The sequence below is a fragment of the Mastigoproctus giganteus genome, chromosome 1 (assembly GCF_048544385.1).
Source record: "Mastigoproctus giganteus isolate SK-2022 chromosome 1, ASM4854438v1, whole genome shotgun sequence".
NCBI lineage: Eukaryota > Metazoa > Arthropoda > Arachnida > Uropygi > Thelyphonidae > Mastigoproctus > Mastigoproctus giganteus.
In genome coordinates, this window is record NC_143575.1 from 218,993,810 (window position 1) to 219,011,927 (window position 18,118).

The following is an 18,118-nucleotide window of genomic DNA, read 5'->3' on the forward strand; positions in this document are numbered from 1 at the left end:
AATGCAACTAGGGTGCACATGGTCTTCTAAGAGCTGCCCATAGACCATACCAGTGAAATGTTGGTCTGTATGCCAGGGATTCTAGTTCTTGCCAAAAAAACATGCCCGTATTAAGCAACTGCTACTACCACCTGCCTGGATAGTGGTCACCATGCATTATGGGCCAATGGACTCAGGTTGCTTATGCCACATGCAAATGCATCTCTCGGCATGTTGCACCAGGCATTTGGACTCATCCGACCAACACACTCATTTCTAGTCCTCCAGTGTCTAACCAGCGTGTTGTTGACACCACAGCTTTCGCCATCAATGATGATGAGCAGTGACTAGAGGGTCTCTTGGGTCGTCTGCTGTGGAACCCCAAAGCTCTGAGTGTGCAGTGTATAGTCATTTGGGATATTGTTCTTGCATTCCCCATATCATGTTGCGATGTTAACTGTTACACAGTGACCTGCCATTTAGTCTTTAAAACATGCTGCATCCTTCGCTCACCAACATCCATTTTGTGTAATCCTTTAGTTATGTCGGCGGAAGGTGGTTTGATCTGTTCAACGCCATTCTTTGTACACCTTAACCACAGTGTGCCACGAGGAATCAACAAGATGTTCTGTTTCTGATATGGAAGCACCTGATGTACAGGCTCCCATAATTGTGCCCTTTTGAAACTCTGTGACATCTTCACTGCCTCATAACTGCTACTTTATGACTTTGACTTGCATGAACATGTGCAAATTACCACTTCTCTAGCATTGGTTTGTTTGTTTGTTTTAGGGCTTTACGGCGCAAGGACAGCAAAGGCCATAATGCGCCTAGCTATGGTAATATTAAGATACATAGTTCTATCTGTATAGACTCTAGCATTGGAAGCTGTTCAGCATTTTATACTGCAGGCTATACTGCATACTCCATTATGAATGAAGTGGTCATAATTCAGTGATCACCAAGGCTATCTGTAATAGTATTTCCAAGTGTTTGGCTTTAACCCTGACAGCCTGGTATTTGGGCTTCTGTCTGATATACAAATTGAGAAAACATCAGACATGTAAGCATCCATAAATATCTGACACTTTCTTATTAAATAAGTTTTATTATCGTATTAAATGTTTTGGTTTAATTTTATTTACATTCAGTTTTTAATGTACAGTAGTTATTTTCTGAAGAATTTTTAATGTTTCATTTGTTTCAATGGAATTTCAATTTATATGAAGAAGCAAACAGAACAGTTTTTATTTTGAATCTGTACGAAGTAACCTTTTTTATTTATTTACCTTTTAATGCCTCAGGTTTGAAAGATGTTTTCTCTAAAAAATAATAAAATAAAAGCATGAAGTTTCAGTTTTACATTCTTTGTATTCTGTTCTAATTTGTATTTCTTATTATGATCTATCCCCCTGTAAGGAGTACATTTTTTGCCTCTGTTTTTGTGTGTCAAACTTTCCTTGTCTGTATCTGATATTTTTATGATGACCATCTTGTCAAGCCTAATCTGTAAATCTGTTTTATTCTATGATAATTGTGTTTTGACAGTAATGATATTTCTTCCAGCTCATTAAACATGGAACAAGAAGCCAAACAAAAGGAGAAAGAAAGGAATGGACAAGCAGCAGATACAAGTGAGTATTTATTGGTTCAGTTTAATATTGGTGAAGATCTAAAAGTAAACTAGAAATTACTTTTCAGGTCCCATACCTCATCTGGTACTGTTCTTTGGCTATTATAGTTTTTGGATGTTTGTTGATAATCATATTCCATAATGTGTGGTTTTTATTGGTTGCATCTAATAGGGCTTTAATCAACAACGACCGTTGTAGTCTATCACTCACTTGGGAAAACTTTTTTATGGCTGCTGCTTCAGTAGCTATGGGAGAATTTTTTCTAAGCATCACACCCCAAGCATTAAAGGAAGAAAATAAATAAAATAATCCTGCTTACCTTAATTGTTGGTCATGATTAGGAGAAAACAATGAAGTATAACTCATGGAGCTTGATTATCAACAGATTTTTTATTCTTTTTTATTTTATTTTATTTTGTAACTGTGCATTTGCATTTTGTGGGCATCTGCAGTACCTGAATATTTATTCATATCCACAATATAATCTAAATACAGTCACCCTTGTTTATTACATTTATTTCAGTTTTAAGTATCACTGAGCTTTGTGTTTACAGTTTAAACTTATGTACTGATTTACATAAGCAGTTTAAGCAATGTACTGATGATGAATTAGGTTACTAGTCAACATTTTATCCTTGTGATTCCACTGTGATATGGTTATATAGATTACTTCATGTGTATGACAAATTGTTTTTATTGATTTACAAATTAAGTACCTTGATTAATATTATCTATTTGTCAGTAACTGAAAGTGACAGTGTTATTTCATAGCACTTTCAAATTGGTTAACTTAATTTATAAATTTGAATACCTGTTGTATATGTGTATAATTTGATTTACAATTACATAAGTGCTTTATGGTATTTTTTTATTATTGCTCTTATATTATTTCTCCTTGATTGGGGCTCCACCTCGTGACAGCTACTGATACTAAGTACACAGGGTGGTTGTTGTTATGTCTGGTGTTACTGTTGGTCGAGGAACTCTCTGACTATCTTACAGGTGTTCAGGATTATGACTTTCTGGAGTTCCTTTTTGGTGTTCCCTGGGAGACCTATTTTTGCTTGGCTGTTATGTAGGGTCTTTGGCACCATACCTGTGGTTGGCACATTGATCGGGATGATCGTAACATGTTGCATATGCCACATCTTTTTGATCCCCTGCCTTAGGTTCGTGTACTTCCTGATTTTTTCCCCATGGGTCTTCTGCAGTTTGCCAGTGTTGGGTACCGCTATGTCAATCAGATAGGTAGCCTTTTCCTTCTTGTCCACAAGGGTTATTTCTGGTCTGTTGTGTGGGATTGTCTTATCCATTTTTATGGCGCGGTCCCAGTACAGCCTGTGGGTTGGGATCTGTAGTACTGCCTGGGGTTCGTACTTATAGTATGGTACACTTTCTTCGATCAACTGGTATTTACTTGCTAGCTTCTGATGTACTATCCTGGCTACCTGGTCGTGTCTATAAGTGTTCTCAGTCTGGGTGATCACCTTGCATCCTGTGGTGATGTGTTGGGTTATTTCTGAGGCCAAGTGGTATCGTCAACATGTGTCATCGGACATTCCGGGCTCCTTGGCGATGTATTTTCTATAGTATCTGGCATTGATTACCTGGTCTTGCATGAATCCTTCAGTCGGGGAAGAGCATACCGCTCGTGATCCATGCATTGGAAGCAATTTTATCTATGTGATCTTGATGGAGATCATTGTAATGTCTGCAATGGCGTGTCTTCTCTGCCCATCTTTCTAGCTTCGTTTGTGCCTCTTGGTTGGGAGGGGACTCCTCCTTGAGTGGGGTATACTGCTTGTCTATCTTCTTTATGGCCCGGTGGAGTGCTGCTGTGTGTTTCTGGAATTATTATTATTATTATTGCTCTTTATATTATTTCTTCCTGAATTGGGGGGGGGAGTTCCACCTTGTGTTGGGTATTGCTGGCAAGTACACAGGGTGGGTACATATGTCTGGTGTTACTGTTAGCTGAGGAACTATGATTAGCCTACAGGAGTTCAGGATTGCGAATTTCTGGAGTTCCTTGGTGTTTGCTGGGAGACCAATTGCTGCTAGCCTGTTATGTAGGGTCTTTGGCACCATATCTGTGGTTGACACGATGATTGATTATTATGATTATTATTAATTGATGATGATTATTATTATTATTATTATTATTATTATTGCTATTGCTTTTGCAATTTGAACATTTTTCTGCTATTTCCAGAATTAGTATTTTATAGTATTTGAGCAAATTAAACCAGGGAGGTGAGCTTGAACATGCACAAACACTCATGCCCAAGGTTATTTTATAAAATTATTTAAAAAGCGTACATTTTCAGTATAAAAAGCAGATTATTCATAGTTGTGTTCATAATAGATTAAAAATGGAATAATTGGCAATAAAAAGGGAAAAATTTTTAATTACCAGTTACAGGTTTTAAAAAGGTAGCACTTAGGGGAAAGTGTGTTACCCACTGTGAAGGGGATAGCCATGCTCTTTGCACTAGTAAAAATGTACATTAAAATGTCTGTGTTTTTTTGAGGTTACTGTGATTATCTTGAAACAGATATTGCCTCTCATCATAACTTCATCCCACTTATCTGCACCTCTTCTCCATTTATTTTATGGCCAGCTAATTTGTGTCCATGCACCTCACTAACGTCATCTCAATTTTGTGTGAAAAATCCAGGTACAAATAATAATCAGTCAAGCTCCATTACTTGCCAGGATGCAAGCAGTGGAGCTTGATTAACATTTTGCTCCCATTTTTCTGTAATTTTTGCTAAACTTGTCAACTAATTCTCTGTAATTTTCATTCTTAATATTACCGAGAAAGCTGTTCCCTGCAATTGAAATGACTGTCAGCCATTTTCCTCAGCAACAGTCATTTTGTCTTCCATTTCTTGTGATGCCAGTGTCTGCATAAATTGTGTGCCAACAGTGGGTCAAAGTTCATATATCTGTTACTTTGTCACTGTTAATACAGAGTGACTGTCATAGTTTATGAAATTTGTGAAAGTATCTGCTACTAAATCATCGTTTACTCATAATGAATACCATGTGTCTTCTTGGTATTCATTTTGACTATGAGTAGTCGCTCCCAGAATTGTCTGATAACCTGCAGTGGTTAATCATTTGGAGATTTAAAAAAAAAAAGAAAAAAGAAAAGGAAAGAAAACACATCCCCCCCCACCTTGGTTTTTGTGGACATTAGATTCAGTAGCATTTACACAAAGTTTAATCATTGACAAATTTGGTTACTTTGTAGTAACTGGTAACATGTAATATTCTGTAATTGTCACTCTTAAGTGCTTAAGGGTGATTTTGTTACTGATAAAAACAGTTGATACTTTTTTTGGAGCACTTACAATTGTCACCAATAAGTAAAAATCACCATTAAGCCCATCTCTATTGTATACCAATAAATAAGCCACCTCTCTCTTCTGCATTAGACAGTTTTGGAAACATAGGTATTTGAGGATCCAATATTTTACCAAATTATTTTTTACCAGCCACAACTTAATATGGAGCAGTGTAATCAAGACTGTGTCTTGAAATCAAGAGATTGTTTACTATATTGGGTGCACTAGGCTGCAATGCAGTTATGCCAGACCATTCTCTTCTCTTATAGTACTGATCTATTTACCTGCTGGCTTACAGTAGAGTAAGTAAGGGTATTTAGTGAAGCCATCTTGCAAATACAGAGGGAACCCCAGCTTGAAATACCAAAGACATCCCATTTATACTGTTCATACTTTTATCTTCTCTAACACATGCTTCACATTTCTATAGTCTTCTTTAATATGAATAGCATGCACAACAGGAATTTATGGGTGTATATTCCCATAGTGAAGCAACAAAGCTTTCAAACTGTTATATGAACTGTCTATGAAAAGAAGCCATTCTTGAATTGTGACTAATGCCAATTTCTTCACAAAGATCAATCAGATCAAACAAGGGCAGAGGAGTTCTGCAAGAATGTAAAAATATATGCATGAGCAACAAGTCTTTTCCTATATGTCTTGCAGCTGAAATGCAGTAGAATCCATTCTCTTAAATGAGATGTCAGAACTCCTGAGCAATCCAATCCATAGCAACCTCCCCTGAATCCAAGAATGCTTACATAATTAGGCTGTGTGTGTGCTTACCTCTTTTATTGCTTCTTTTAGTGTAATTGGATAGGTGCAATCAGACCCAGCTGCCTTACTTACATTTATCTTCAACAATTTCTGGTCCTTGTGGTTGTCACAGATATTCTCTCAGATACGCCAGACAAGCTGTACTTGCTACCTGGGAGTCTAAAACACTGATGGAACTGATATTCAGGTGACACTCAAGTCAAGTGGACCCAATTTCGGCAAAGTCCGGATGGTCTGTGACAGCCAAATCCACTGCTTGCACATTCACGATGGTGGAACTGTTAGTAATTCTGGGTATAACCCCCATGCACAAGCAAACTGCGGGTGAGCACCCAGATGTGAATCTGGGTGGTGCCCACACCACATGGAGGAATGCCACCCCTCTGTGTTACCCGGCAATATTAAGTGGTAAATGACTCTTGTCAACCAGTGCAATACCACCACTTTACTTATTGGAGACTTAAAGTGATGGAACCCATGTTTAGTCTCCAAAGCGAAGTTCCGGTCAACCCTTCCCTATCTCTTCCGTCATGCAGTATGATTGATGACTTTTGAGGTTATGACGAACGTCGTGGCGAGATCCAATCTTCCTTACATTTCGAGGGTACAGCTCTAAAACTGTGTTTGCAGGCCGGCTGCTAGTTAGTATACCGGACCGAACCTATTGGTAACTCTTTAGGAGGCTTCCAGATCAGCTAGTGAAAAATCTTGCCACATCTACTCTGCCAGATAGTGACTGGAGGGAGTCTGAGTAGTGTGCATGTGGGTGGGTGGGGGGGGCATTGTCGAGGTTACATTATGTCAAGGATCTGGATATATTCTTACCATGTGTATGCCATATCCAAAAATTTCATTACTTCATACAGAATGCCCCCCCCCCACACTTTTTATTATTATTGAATACACCATGAATTGTCAAACTAATAGAGCAAGCTTATCTGCGAAAAGATCTCAACCTCCCAAACACTTCCTAGTTAATTTCACAAATATACGTGGTCTCAATTCTAATCTCAATGATGTCCATTTCCACTTAGTCTGCCAAACCCCATGTACTTTTTCTGACAGAATCTCAGTTATTGGTTGATTCAACTACTGCTCATCTGAGTTGCCCAAATAATTTAGAATCTTCTCTTTTCGATCTTCTCTGTCTTAAAATCTCTCAACCTCATTCTGTTCAATTCATCTATTGGCTCTACAGTTCTCCCATCTTGACTAATCACTTGGAGCTCTTTGACTTCCTCTATTTGTAACTTGACTTTCTGTAGTCCAACTTTCCTAACAGTGAGGTAATTTTCCTTGGTGATTTTAATGTTCACAACTCCAGCTGACTTCCGTTTTATAGTCACACCAACCCAGCTGGTCGAGATGCTGAGGCTTTTGCAATTGCTAATGACCTTGCACAGATTGTTCATTTACCTACAAGAATACCGGACAGTCGTAACCATACACCAACACACTTGCTAAGTACACAGTCGAATTGACTGGTCCTTTAGGTACCTCAGATCACAAATTGGCGATTGCCTCTTCTCCAATGGAACCTTTATCTCATGGCTATTCCCAACCTCATGTTGACCGTGGTTTTCCAATAAATGTGCTAAGGCTGTTCAAGAGAAGAATGTTGCATATCGTAATTGGCTTGTTTCCAATTCTTCAGTTTTATTTTCTGCCTACACCAAAGCTCGCAACAATTGTAAAGCAGTTATTAATCAGTCTAAACTAGATTTTGAACAGGCTAAGAGTAGAAAACCTGCTTTTTGCCCTAACGGTAGTTGAGCATTCTGGTTTCTTGCCAAAGCTATTGGCCGAAACTTTTGTCCATCTCTGCTTCCGCCTCTGTCAAAACCAGATGGTTCTGTTGTCACTTTGGCCAAGGATAAAGCTGACCTGCAAGCATCCCATTCTTTTCTTCCAACTCACGTATTAATGATCTTGGTATAACACCTCCCACCATTCCTAGCATGCTCCCTTTCAATGCCTCCTGTGGTCTTCCATCAAAAGGATGTCAGAAGGATTTTCATGAATCTTTGTGTGGAGAAAGCTCCAGGTCCCAATGGTATTTCTTCACTTGTTCTCAAAACCTGTGCTCCTGAACTTACTCCTGTTCTTTGCCACCTTTTTTCACTTTCTTATTCCAAAGGTGTTTTTCCTTCTGCTTGGAAATTTGCTCATATCCAGCTAGTTCCTAAAAAGGGTGACAAATCCTTCCCATCAAATTATTGTCCTATTGCAATTACTTCTACTCTTTCTAAAGTAATGGAGAAATCAATTAACCACCAACTCTTAAATTACCTAGAATCCTTCTGTCTGATCAACGATCACTAGTATGGATTCCGCCAGTGTTGATCCACTGGTGATATTCTAGCTTATATTATAATTTTTTGGACAAATTCAATGGAAAAGATAAGGGAAGCACAAGCAGTTGCTCTACACATCTCAAAGGCTTCTAATCATGTTTGGCATAAAGGTTTTCTAAACAAGCGTCCATCTTATGGTTTGCCACTGTTTTGTGTAATTGGTTATCCAGTTTTATCTCTGATTGCTCACTGAGCGTGATGGTAGACGGCTCTCTGTCTTCTAACCTCCACTAATGCTGGTGACCTCCAAGGTTCAGTTCTTTCCCCCACTCTTTTCCTCTTGTATATTAATGACCTTCTTCCACAGACTGGAAATCCTATCCATAGTTTTGCTGATGATAGCACATTGCATTCCACTTTCCATTTTGAGAAACCTAATATAATCTAGTCTGTAATCTAGTCACAAAGGAGGTTAGGCAGGCGAAGGCAGATCATTAGAAATCTTTGGCAAAGGATGCTAAGAAAAACAGCTAGGATTTTTTTACTTATAGAAACTTTAAAAGGAAAGGGATGAATCTAATTGGTCCACTTGATATCGATGGTTCGACTGTTGATGATCCTGCTCAGATAGCAGAACAAACTGAATGAGTATTTTGCATCTACATTCACACATGAGGAGTTATTAAGGTTTGATAATGCCAGAAGGTTATCAAATTGTAGCAAGGTGCTTAATGATTTTGTAATAACTTAGAGCAAAGTGAAGGAGAAATTGTTGAAGTTAAACATAAGAAAGGCACCTGGGATGAATGGGATCTATCCAGTTATATTAAAGGAGGCGGTGAAGGAAGTAAGCAAACCCATAGCCATAATTATGAGAGCATCCATGGACTCAGGGGAGGTCCCCACGGACTGGATATGTACAGATGTATCCCCAATCCACAAAGTGGGATTGAAAGGTGACACGAATAATTACTGAGCAGTTAGTTTAACTTCTGTTCCGGGTAGAATAATGGAGTCACTGGTTAAAGATGCATTGCAGGATCATCTAGACAAGACTGCAGCAATAATTCATACACAGCATGGATTTGTTAAGGGAAAGTCTTGTCTGACAAATTTGATTGGTTATTATGATGTGGTTTCAAAGGAACTGGATGCAAAAAATAATTTTGATATCATATACTTGGATTTCAGGAAAGCTTTTGACACTGTTGTGCATGGAAGACTATTGTACAAATTGGAGCAGAATGGTATTAAGGGTAAATTGCTACAATGGATAAAAGGATGGTTGAATGGGAGAAGACAGAGGGTGGTAATCAATGGGTGCTGCTCTTCATGGAGTAATGTTATTAGTGGAGTCCCACAGGGTTCGGTGTTGGGTCCACTGTTGTTTTGTATATTTATCAATGATATTGATGAAGGTATATCAGGCTTAGTGTCGAAGTTTGCAGATGATACAAAGGTTGGCAGGGTTGTTGTGAATGACAGTAATGGCAGTGTGCTACTGCAACAGGATCCAGAAAATTTGGGCAGATGGGCTGAAAATTGGCAACTGAAGTTTAAACTTGACAAATGCAAAGTACTGCATATGGGTAGAAGTAACCCCAGAGAAATGTACCAACTATATGGTACTACACTTAAGGTGGTAGAAAATGAAAAAGACCTGGGAGTAATTGTGCAGGCAGATATGAAGTTTTCTGAGCAATGCAGACAGGCTGCCAGGGCAGGTCATGGAGTTTTGTCAATGATAAATGGGAATTTTGCTAGCAGGGAAAAGGGGTGATTGTCCCTCTGTATAAGGCAGTGGTCAGGCCACACCTTGAGTACTGCATACAGCTCTGGAGGCCTCATTTTAGGAAGGATATAGATTTGCTTTAGCATGGACAGAGAAGGGCAACAAGATTGGTGAGGGGAATGAAGGGATCCTCTTACCAAGGGAGGCTTAAGATCTGCAAATTGCAATGTCTTGAGACTAGTCACCTGCACGGTGATCTGATTGAGGTGTATAAGGCCCTGAATGGGTTGAGCACACTGAATTCTTATGGGATTCTTCCACTTGTTCAGATTACGAACCCAAGGGGGCATAAATTCAAATTAAGGAAAGACAGATGTAGAATAGATGTGTGAAATTTGCCTTTAGCCAGCGGGTGGTTAATTGCCGGAACAAACTTCCGTCTGTCGTTGTGGAAGTTGATAGGTTAAATAAATTTAAGGAGGTACTGCACAAATATTTAGAGGGAATGGTTGTGTGAAATTTTTTTTTTTTTTGCTGATGCTGCATAAGCTGATATACTTGCTTTCTTGCATCACATGCCACTACTACTACTAATACATCGGGTATACAACATTTCGTCCTAAGAATGATAACCCTCCTTCTACCTCTTTGCTATAAATCTCACCAGTTACAGACCTTCACCACACCCACTTCAAACAAGCAAATTTCATATCTTGTCAGGGTAAAGTGCTATATTTACTGTCTTCTTTTTCTTCTTCTTCTTCTTTGTCTTCGCCTTTTGCTACGTTATATGGGGTTGGCATTCAATGTTCCCAATTCGCACTTTACATCCTCTTCTTCTCCTCTAGTTGGATTAACTTCTTAACCAGAACACCTCTATTGGTTTTGGCATAGTTTTTACGACCGGATGCCCTTCCTGACGTCAACCCTCACCACTTATCCGGGCTTGGGATTTAAGCTGCCGATCTACTAAACCTGCCGCATCCATATAAATGGAGTAGCTCTTATTCAGTGGTGAAGCTTCCTTGTGATGTCACAATTTAATAATTTTATGTAATTTATGCCGAATTTCTAGTCACCACTGAACAAGCAGGAGGCACTGCTGTAGTTCTTTTATCTCCTGGAAACATCCGAATGGCTGACTCAGTAGAATTACTGTGACCTTGAAAATACCAATAATGTATAACTCAGCAACACGTGAGTATTTTTAAATACAATTTGGTATCCTGAAAACTTCTACATCAAAGCTATCAGGTAGCACAACTGTTCTACTAAGAATTCCCAGATTATAGTTCCTTAAAAATTTAATGACCTTGAAATTTCCTATGTTTTCCTATGTCTGAACATAATGATAGCCATTTTAAAAATGTTCACAGTCCGAAAAATAAAACCACCTTTAGGTCCCAAATCTTAACCTATCACTCACACACACTTATTTTATCTAAAATATAACTTCTTTTTGAGCAAGACTCCCAAAAACCTTCTTTATTAATTAATTTTAATAGCACACTAATTTAGCTAGCATACAGCTGGTGCCACCAGCTATATTTAGTGTAATATTTATTTATTTATTAGAAATTTAAGATGTGTTTCTATTTTATTGGATTTCTAACTTTGTTTTAGTGTTTTATTTACCAGACTGAACTTTTTTTGAGTGCTCTGCCTGCACCCCTATTTTTCCCATAAGCCTTGTTGTTTTTAATGCGTGAAATACCACAATGCAGAGATTTTTAGGAACATGTGTACCGTGTTCCTATAGCCAAACTGACCGTATTAGGACCGTATTATTCCAAAATTAATGGAAAAAATATAAGATCATTCTTTTTTAAGCATGAAGCCATAAAACCAAAAATACAATTTATTTAAAAAGAAAATTATTCAGATAATACCTTATGGAAATATTGTATTTGACCTGATCTGCTGGCTGATCATTATTTACATTTGAACATTACATTTGAGGTTGAGGGATCAGAAGTTTATTATTGAGGAAAGACAATTTTAGAATATATATGCAAAAATTTGTCTTTAGCCAGCAGGTGGTTGATTGCTGGAACAAACTTCCATCTGTTGTTGTGTAAGTGGACAGCTTAAATAAATTCAAGGCTGAACTAGACAAACTTTTGGAGTGAATAGATGGGTGAAACGGTAGGAGGGTTTTTTTTTTTTGGCTGATTCTATAAAAAAAAAAAAAAACTGACTTTCTTGTATCATACACCTCTACTAATGCAAATGTTAACTTTGTGGTGAACTACATAAAGAAGAATGATGTGAAGTCATTGAGAAGGATGATGCAGAATCAATGACATTAGTATCTTCTTTATCTTGTTTAATATTGCCTTATTCAACACTTTGCTGGTTTCGGTATGCATTTTCTGCTCTGAGTTTTCCACTTTTTTAAATTTTGAAGTAATATACTGCCCAAATGCCTCTGTATCATCTGGTTAGCATCCAGTGCTAACCAGATGTTGTTCTGAAGTTCTGAATAAATTTTTTTTGCTCAATATCCTCATTATATTTCTGTCTACTTTTTCATCATATGCTATTGTCACTGACCTGTGATTTATTACTGGCATTCTGGAAAAATAAAAATTTAATTATTAAAATAAATAGGTAGTAATTTATTATTTGAATGTAGACTTAAATAAACAGAAATTTTTTTTGTTTCAGTTTCCCAACAACATACATGAACGGAAGAAAATCGGTGAATATTTTTATTCTTGATGGCAGTTTCCCAATTGTGGGTTGGCAATTGATGGGAAACACATTCAAATCACTTGTACACCAGGATCAGAAGCTGAATATTACAACTAAAAGAAATTCTAGTGTTGCATTGGTGGTAATAGTAAATGCTAATTATGAATTTGTTTGTTGATATAGTACAGAGTACTGTATCAACAAAATAAAAGTGTAGAGAATTTGCATTTTGTATTCGTAGCAGATGATGCATTCAGCCTTGAAAGAAACATAATGACACTGTTCGCCCAAACCAACCTGATATCTTATGAATTTTCAATTATTGTCTTTCAAGGGAAAGAAGTGTTTTTGGAAATGCTTTTGGAATTATCAATTTGAGATTTAGGATTTTACATACTGCCATAAATTTGAAACCCAAAAGTATTAATTATGTAGTTACGGCCATTTGCGTTTTACACAATTTCTTGTGATGTAAAAGTCAGACATACTTCAATAATAGTATGGTAGATTCAAAAGACATCAACAGGCGTGAGTTCAGGCGTGAGATGGTGAATGGCTCCTTAGAAGTGTAGAATTGTGATGTGTACAGAAAATTAGCAGACATAAATTGTTAAGGGCAGGAAAGGAAAGCTGAGAAAGATATGTTCACTTTTTCTCTGGAAAAGGTAGAGTACAATGGCAAGACAAATTACTTTCATCTGGTAAACCTTATTAAAAATAAAAAATTATTAAAAAAAAATTGATCTTACCTCGTTTTTTTTTCGACTTCAGTGTGTACAATCTTTACTTTATCCACGTTGGTACTGGGTTCTTTAGTGCTTGGTGAAGTTTCATCATTTATGTTGTCAGTGCTCTCTATAGGTAGTTTATGACGAGACAAGAAAGGTAAATGATCAAAGTACCATAGGTGCTATATGTAAATGCCTTCGGTTCCAGTTCTAGAGTGCATATATTATTGAACCGTAAAAGTAATTTATTTAATTTTCTTTCGAAATATGTGTTGTCAGTTTGTATATAATTCAAGTTGTTATGTAAGTGTAAATAAATTTCTTATTCTTAATAATTGATTAATATAATAATAATTGTAGTCTTACATTTTTCTTTTATTTCCAATATGATCCTCTGAGGGATTGAATTTTAGATTTAATGGTCTTTATGGTGGCTTCCAGATCCTAATTCTTCCAAACTTTCACGAGTTCAGCATGTCCTTGTACTTTTAGATTTCTATTGCTATATAGTTCTTTTTTTTTTTAATTTGCCATAAAGCAGGATGATCCTTGTAAACATATGAAATCTTTAACTACACCTTTGGGCACATTTCTCTCTCTCTCCTTCTACAAAAGAATCATAGGACACTTCTTCCCCTCTTTCAGTATTCATGATAAATAAGTAAACACTAATTATTATTTCTTTATTTAAAATAATTACATACACAAATAAATGGCTTCAAAAGATGTGTGAAGCTCCTGATTTGACTGTCCACTGAAATGATTGTCACTCAGTTAGTGGGTGAAATGAAGGGAAAAGACTGACAAGGTTCACTGAAGGGAAAAGACTGACAACGTTCACTGAAGGAAATCCTAAAGGATATGAATTGTCCACACACACACACACACACACACACACACACACACACACACACACACACACACACACACACACACACACACACACACACACCTAGTAGTTTTCCCCAAAAGATTACATGACATTTTCAGAAAGGATTATAATATAGTTAAGAGTTAAGCAATCCTCTTATACTTCACTAACTGACGTACTTTCCTGTGGGAATGTTCATCCATCTGTGGGCTACTATTGTGTAAATAAGTGATAACTGGGTTGTCATCCCTTATTCCTCTGGGTACCTTCCCCCTCCCTGATGAGAAGCCAAATGGCTTTGAAACAGTGCTGTCTGAGTGGTGGAAATCAACTAAAAATGAAAATAAGTATGAGTAGTCTTCTCTAATGTGAAGTATTACTTATTTGAAGTATAATAGCAACTCATGAAGGTTTTCACGATATATATCGCAATAATGGTGCTAATGTATAAATTTGTTTAATTAAAAACTTCATTTTGTTTTCTTCTAGTGTTTACAATACTAGTCCAGATTGTTTATGAACTAGATGAACTATTTTGGTGCCTTTCAGTGATTCATCGTGATTTTTTTTTTTTTTAAGCTCTGTAGGTGGTAAGGATGAAATGAATGTTACTATTGTGCTATGGGATTTTGCTTTTGTGCACCGGTGGGGATGTCAGTATTAGCTGGTTTGTTTTTTTATCCAAGTGGCTACCTTTATTTTGGTTTATGTTATCTGTTCTCTGTATTATAAAAGCTTCTTTGTAAAACCTGCATTTTTAAGATTTGTTTCCTGAAAATTCCACCCTTCAATGGCTTTCTCATGAAGGGGCATGTTGGGTCTTACTTTGTTGTGCAGATATTTTCTGTATCATCCTTTTGTTTAACTAAATACATTTTTATAAGAGAAGTGTAATGACTAAGATTAAAAACGAACATTCAAATAATACTAATACTCCCGTTCCCCAACAAGAACAAATCTTCCCATTGCATCAGTAACAATATTTTTATCCTCAACCCCACCTACACTGCTGAGGAGATACCAGAGAATCACTTTGAATCACCAAAATAATTTATCTCATGTGAGCCAAGGGAGTACAGTCACATGGCACTGATACCTCGTGCGATCATGACAGTCTAGCTTTTTAGTGCTAGAATATGAGCAAAAAAGGATAAAACAACATGCTTTCATATATGCATATGTATGCATGTATGAAAGCCAAGATTATCATTTGTCAAAAAGTAAGTTTTGTGCTGGTGATAAAAACAGAGATGGGTAATTTCTTTTGAAATTGAGGCATTTTATTTTAACTTTGAAACCATGATAGATATATATTCTGAACTGGACATTAAAATGCAATCAATTTCTTAATACATGTCATGATGAATTCTTATTCTTCGGTATGTGAGGTCAATGATAAAGTGATGCATGAACACACACACAAGGAGACATAAATCAAAAAAGGATGGCTGCAGGATAGATGTGGAAAAATTTGGTTTCTGGTAGAGTGTAATTGATTATGAACAAACTAGTATCTGATGTTGTGGAAGTGGGTAGTTTGAATAAATTTAACGAAGAATTAGACATATTTTTAGAGGGTGGACTGATAAGATAGGTAATTTTTTTTTTTTTTTTTTTTTTTGACTGATATAAGCTTGTTTTCTTGCATCATTTGCCACTCTTATGACTACTGTTATTGCTGCTACTACTAAGAATAATATCACAAAATCTCGATGTTCTCATTTGCTCAGCTGTTCTCTTTGAGAAATAAAGATAATGTTTAATATATGCAGAGAAAATTGCTTTGATTTTAATTTTTTTTTTTTTTTTTTTTTTTTCATCTTTGAAAACAGATGTTCAGACCCTTGATACGATGCAGGCCCTCTGCCTACCACTAGGAGCCTCCATTTCACTTTTGGTTATGTTCTTCTTTTTTGATTCAATGCAGATGTTGTTTGCCATTTGTACAGCTAGTAAGTATAATTTATCCTTTTTTTTAATAACAGATTTTCTTGGCTGTTGACTCTTAATTAATTTTAAAACATTATTTTCATAACAAAAAAAAAAACCACCAAAATCAATGTTTTAAGTTTTTTTTTTTTTTTTAATTGGAAAGTGGTAACTACAATAATGGGAAGGAAATGAAAGAATATATGTATTTACTCTGGAATAAGTGGGAAGGAAACTAGTCATGGAGAATTTTTTTTTTAAATAAACTAGATTATTATTATTTGTACCAGCATGTTAGAGAAAGAATCTGACAATAGTTCCAAACAGTAAAGGCAACCATCCAGCCTTTTATAAAAGTTGTGAGCAGTGGAAATATGAGAAAAAAAAAAGTTCCAGAAGTACAACATATAAAAGCAAGTGTTATACTCAAAAGTGAGAAAACAGTTATGCTGAAACCTCCTAAAGGTTCCATTCCATATCAGGTCAGTTTGACCTGACATGGAATGGAACCTTTGAGAAATAAAGATAATGTTTAATATACATCATTTCCATAAGGTATCTCAGTTTTTGAATGGGCTTGACTTTTGTTCTTGTGCCCAAAATAATAGGCTATAGAGAGAACTGATAATACACCAGTCTCAATTTCCACTTGAACTGTTCAAAAAAACACTGATTCCACGCAAGACAAAGCCATCCTCGAGATTTATCCAGAGGATGGATGACATTAATGCTCAACTTGTCTTCCCAAAAACAGAAAAAAGAAAAATTGATCATCACAAGCATTCCTCTTCCAAAAAGCAGACTCAACTTCTTTATTTAAATCTAAACAATGAGCAAGTTCACCCAATGGAATTGTAGAGGCTTTTGCAGCAATATTGATGACATCTGTGAGCTAATTAAGCATTATAATTTTCTGATGGTATCTGCTTACAAGTGACAAATCTTACAGGTATTACCCTTGATAAAAAATTATAGTATCTTTTAACAAGACAGATCTGCTCATAAAGGGATTACCTATACTCCTGGATTCATGGTTTCTTGCAAATGCATTTTTTTACAAATCTCCATAGTAGCTATTGCTACATGTATAATAATTTGTGTTACTTCAATACTTGTCTTGATCTAGCCCCCCTCTGAATCGTATCTGAACTTAAAGATTTAATTCTGCAGTTACCAACTCCTGTCTGTCTTTTTGTTGGATGACTTCAGTGGATATCATCTATTATGCAAGTGGATAAGGACTGAAATGCTGATTGACAGACAAAATCTAACTATATTGAATACTGGCTCACCAACTTAAATTCATCTCCCTACAGAAACAATCTCTGCAATAGATCTCTCCATCTGCTTTCCAGCCCTCTTTCCTAGTGGATTGCTCTTGATGATCAGTGTAATAGTGACCACTACTTGCTGATATATGAGATACAAATTTTATTATCCATTGCCTCATAAATCTGCATCAGTGTTTCTTTGATGATCAGATCATTTCTGTCCTATTAATGTTGTCACTGATCACATTATAAATCAGATACTAGCAGCTGTGTGTACTGCCATTCCACAACCTCAGTCAAGCAGCTACAGACATGTAAGTCATTGACAGAATGAATATTGTAACAATGCAAAAAAAAAATGTGTGTGTACCCTTACTCATGAAAGATGTTTTATGAGAATACACCTTTGATGAAAATCAGAGCCGCTTTAAAATTAAACGGCTAGAACCAAAGTTATGAACTATGTGACATTTTATGCTCATGTCCAATACTTATTCTACCAAATCTTGTGGGGGGGGGATTCACAGACTAATAGATTAAGAGTAGCTGCAGGCAGAGGTGGAAATTATTATTGCACTGCTTCTATTGGAATGAGCAGCAACCTGGAAAGCCACTTGCTGGTGGTTTCAGGAATTTCTGGGGGTCGTGAAACAAGTAAATACATGGGCTGTGTTAGAATAACTAAGAGTAAGAACAGGTGCATGTATACTTGCATGTACACCAATACTAGGAGTATAGTAAATAAATTTGATGAATTTGAAGTGCTGGTGAAGATATCCAAGGCGGATATTGTTGTGATATCAGAGATGTGGTTCCACTCAGATATAAGGGATGCAGAATTGGAATTTGGAGAATACA

At 36.5% G+C, this 18,118-nt stretch overlaps 1 protein-coding gene across 2 annotated transcripts in view; it reads left to right on the forward strand.

The window, feature by feature from the left end:
• Window positions 1-18,118, forward strand: part of SppL (signal peptide peptidase-like protein) — a 280,619-nt gene that overhangs the window by 78,926 nt on the left and 183,575 nt on the right. Inside the window, exons 3-4 of one of the 2 annotated variants that reach the window (XM_090384387.1) lie at window positions 1,546-1,627; window positions 15,901-16,012. In XM_090384387.1, coding sequence (XP_090240513.1) covers window positions 1,546-1,627; window positions 15,901-16,012 — 194 coding nt within the window. Of the gene's footprint in view, window positions 1-1,545; window positions 1,628-15,892; window positions 16,013-18,118 lie in introns of both variants that reach the window. The other variant, XM_090384379.1, reaches the window with a different exon arrangement.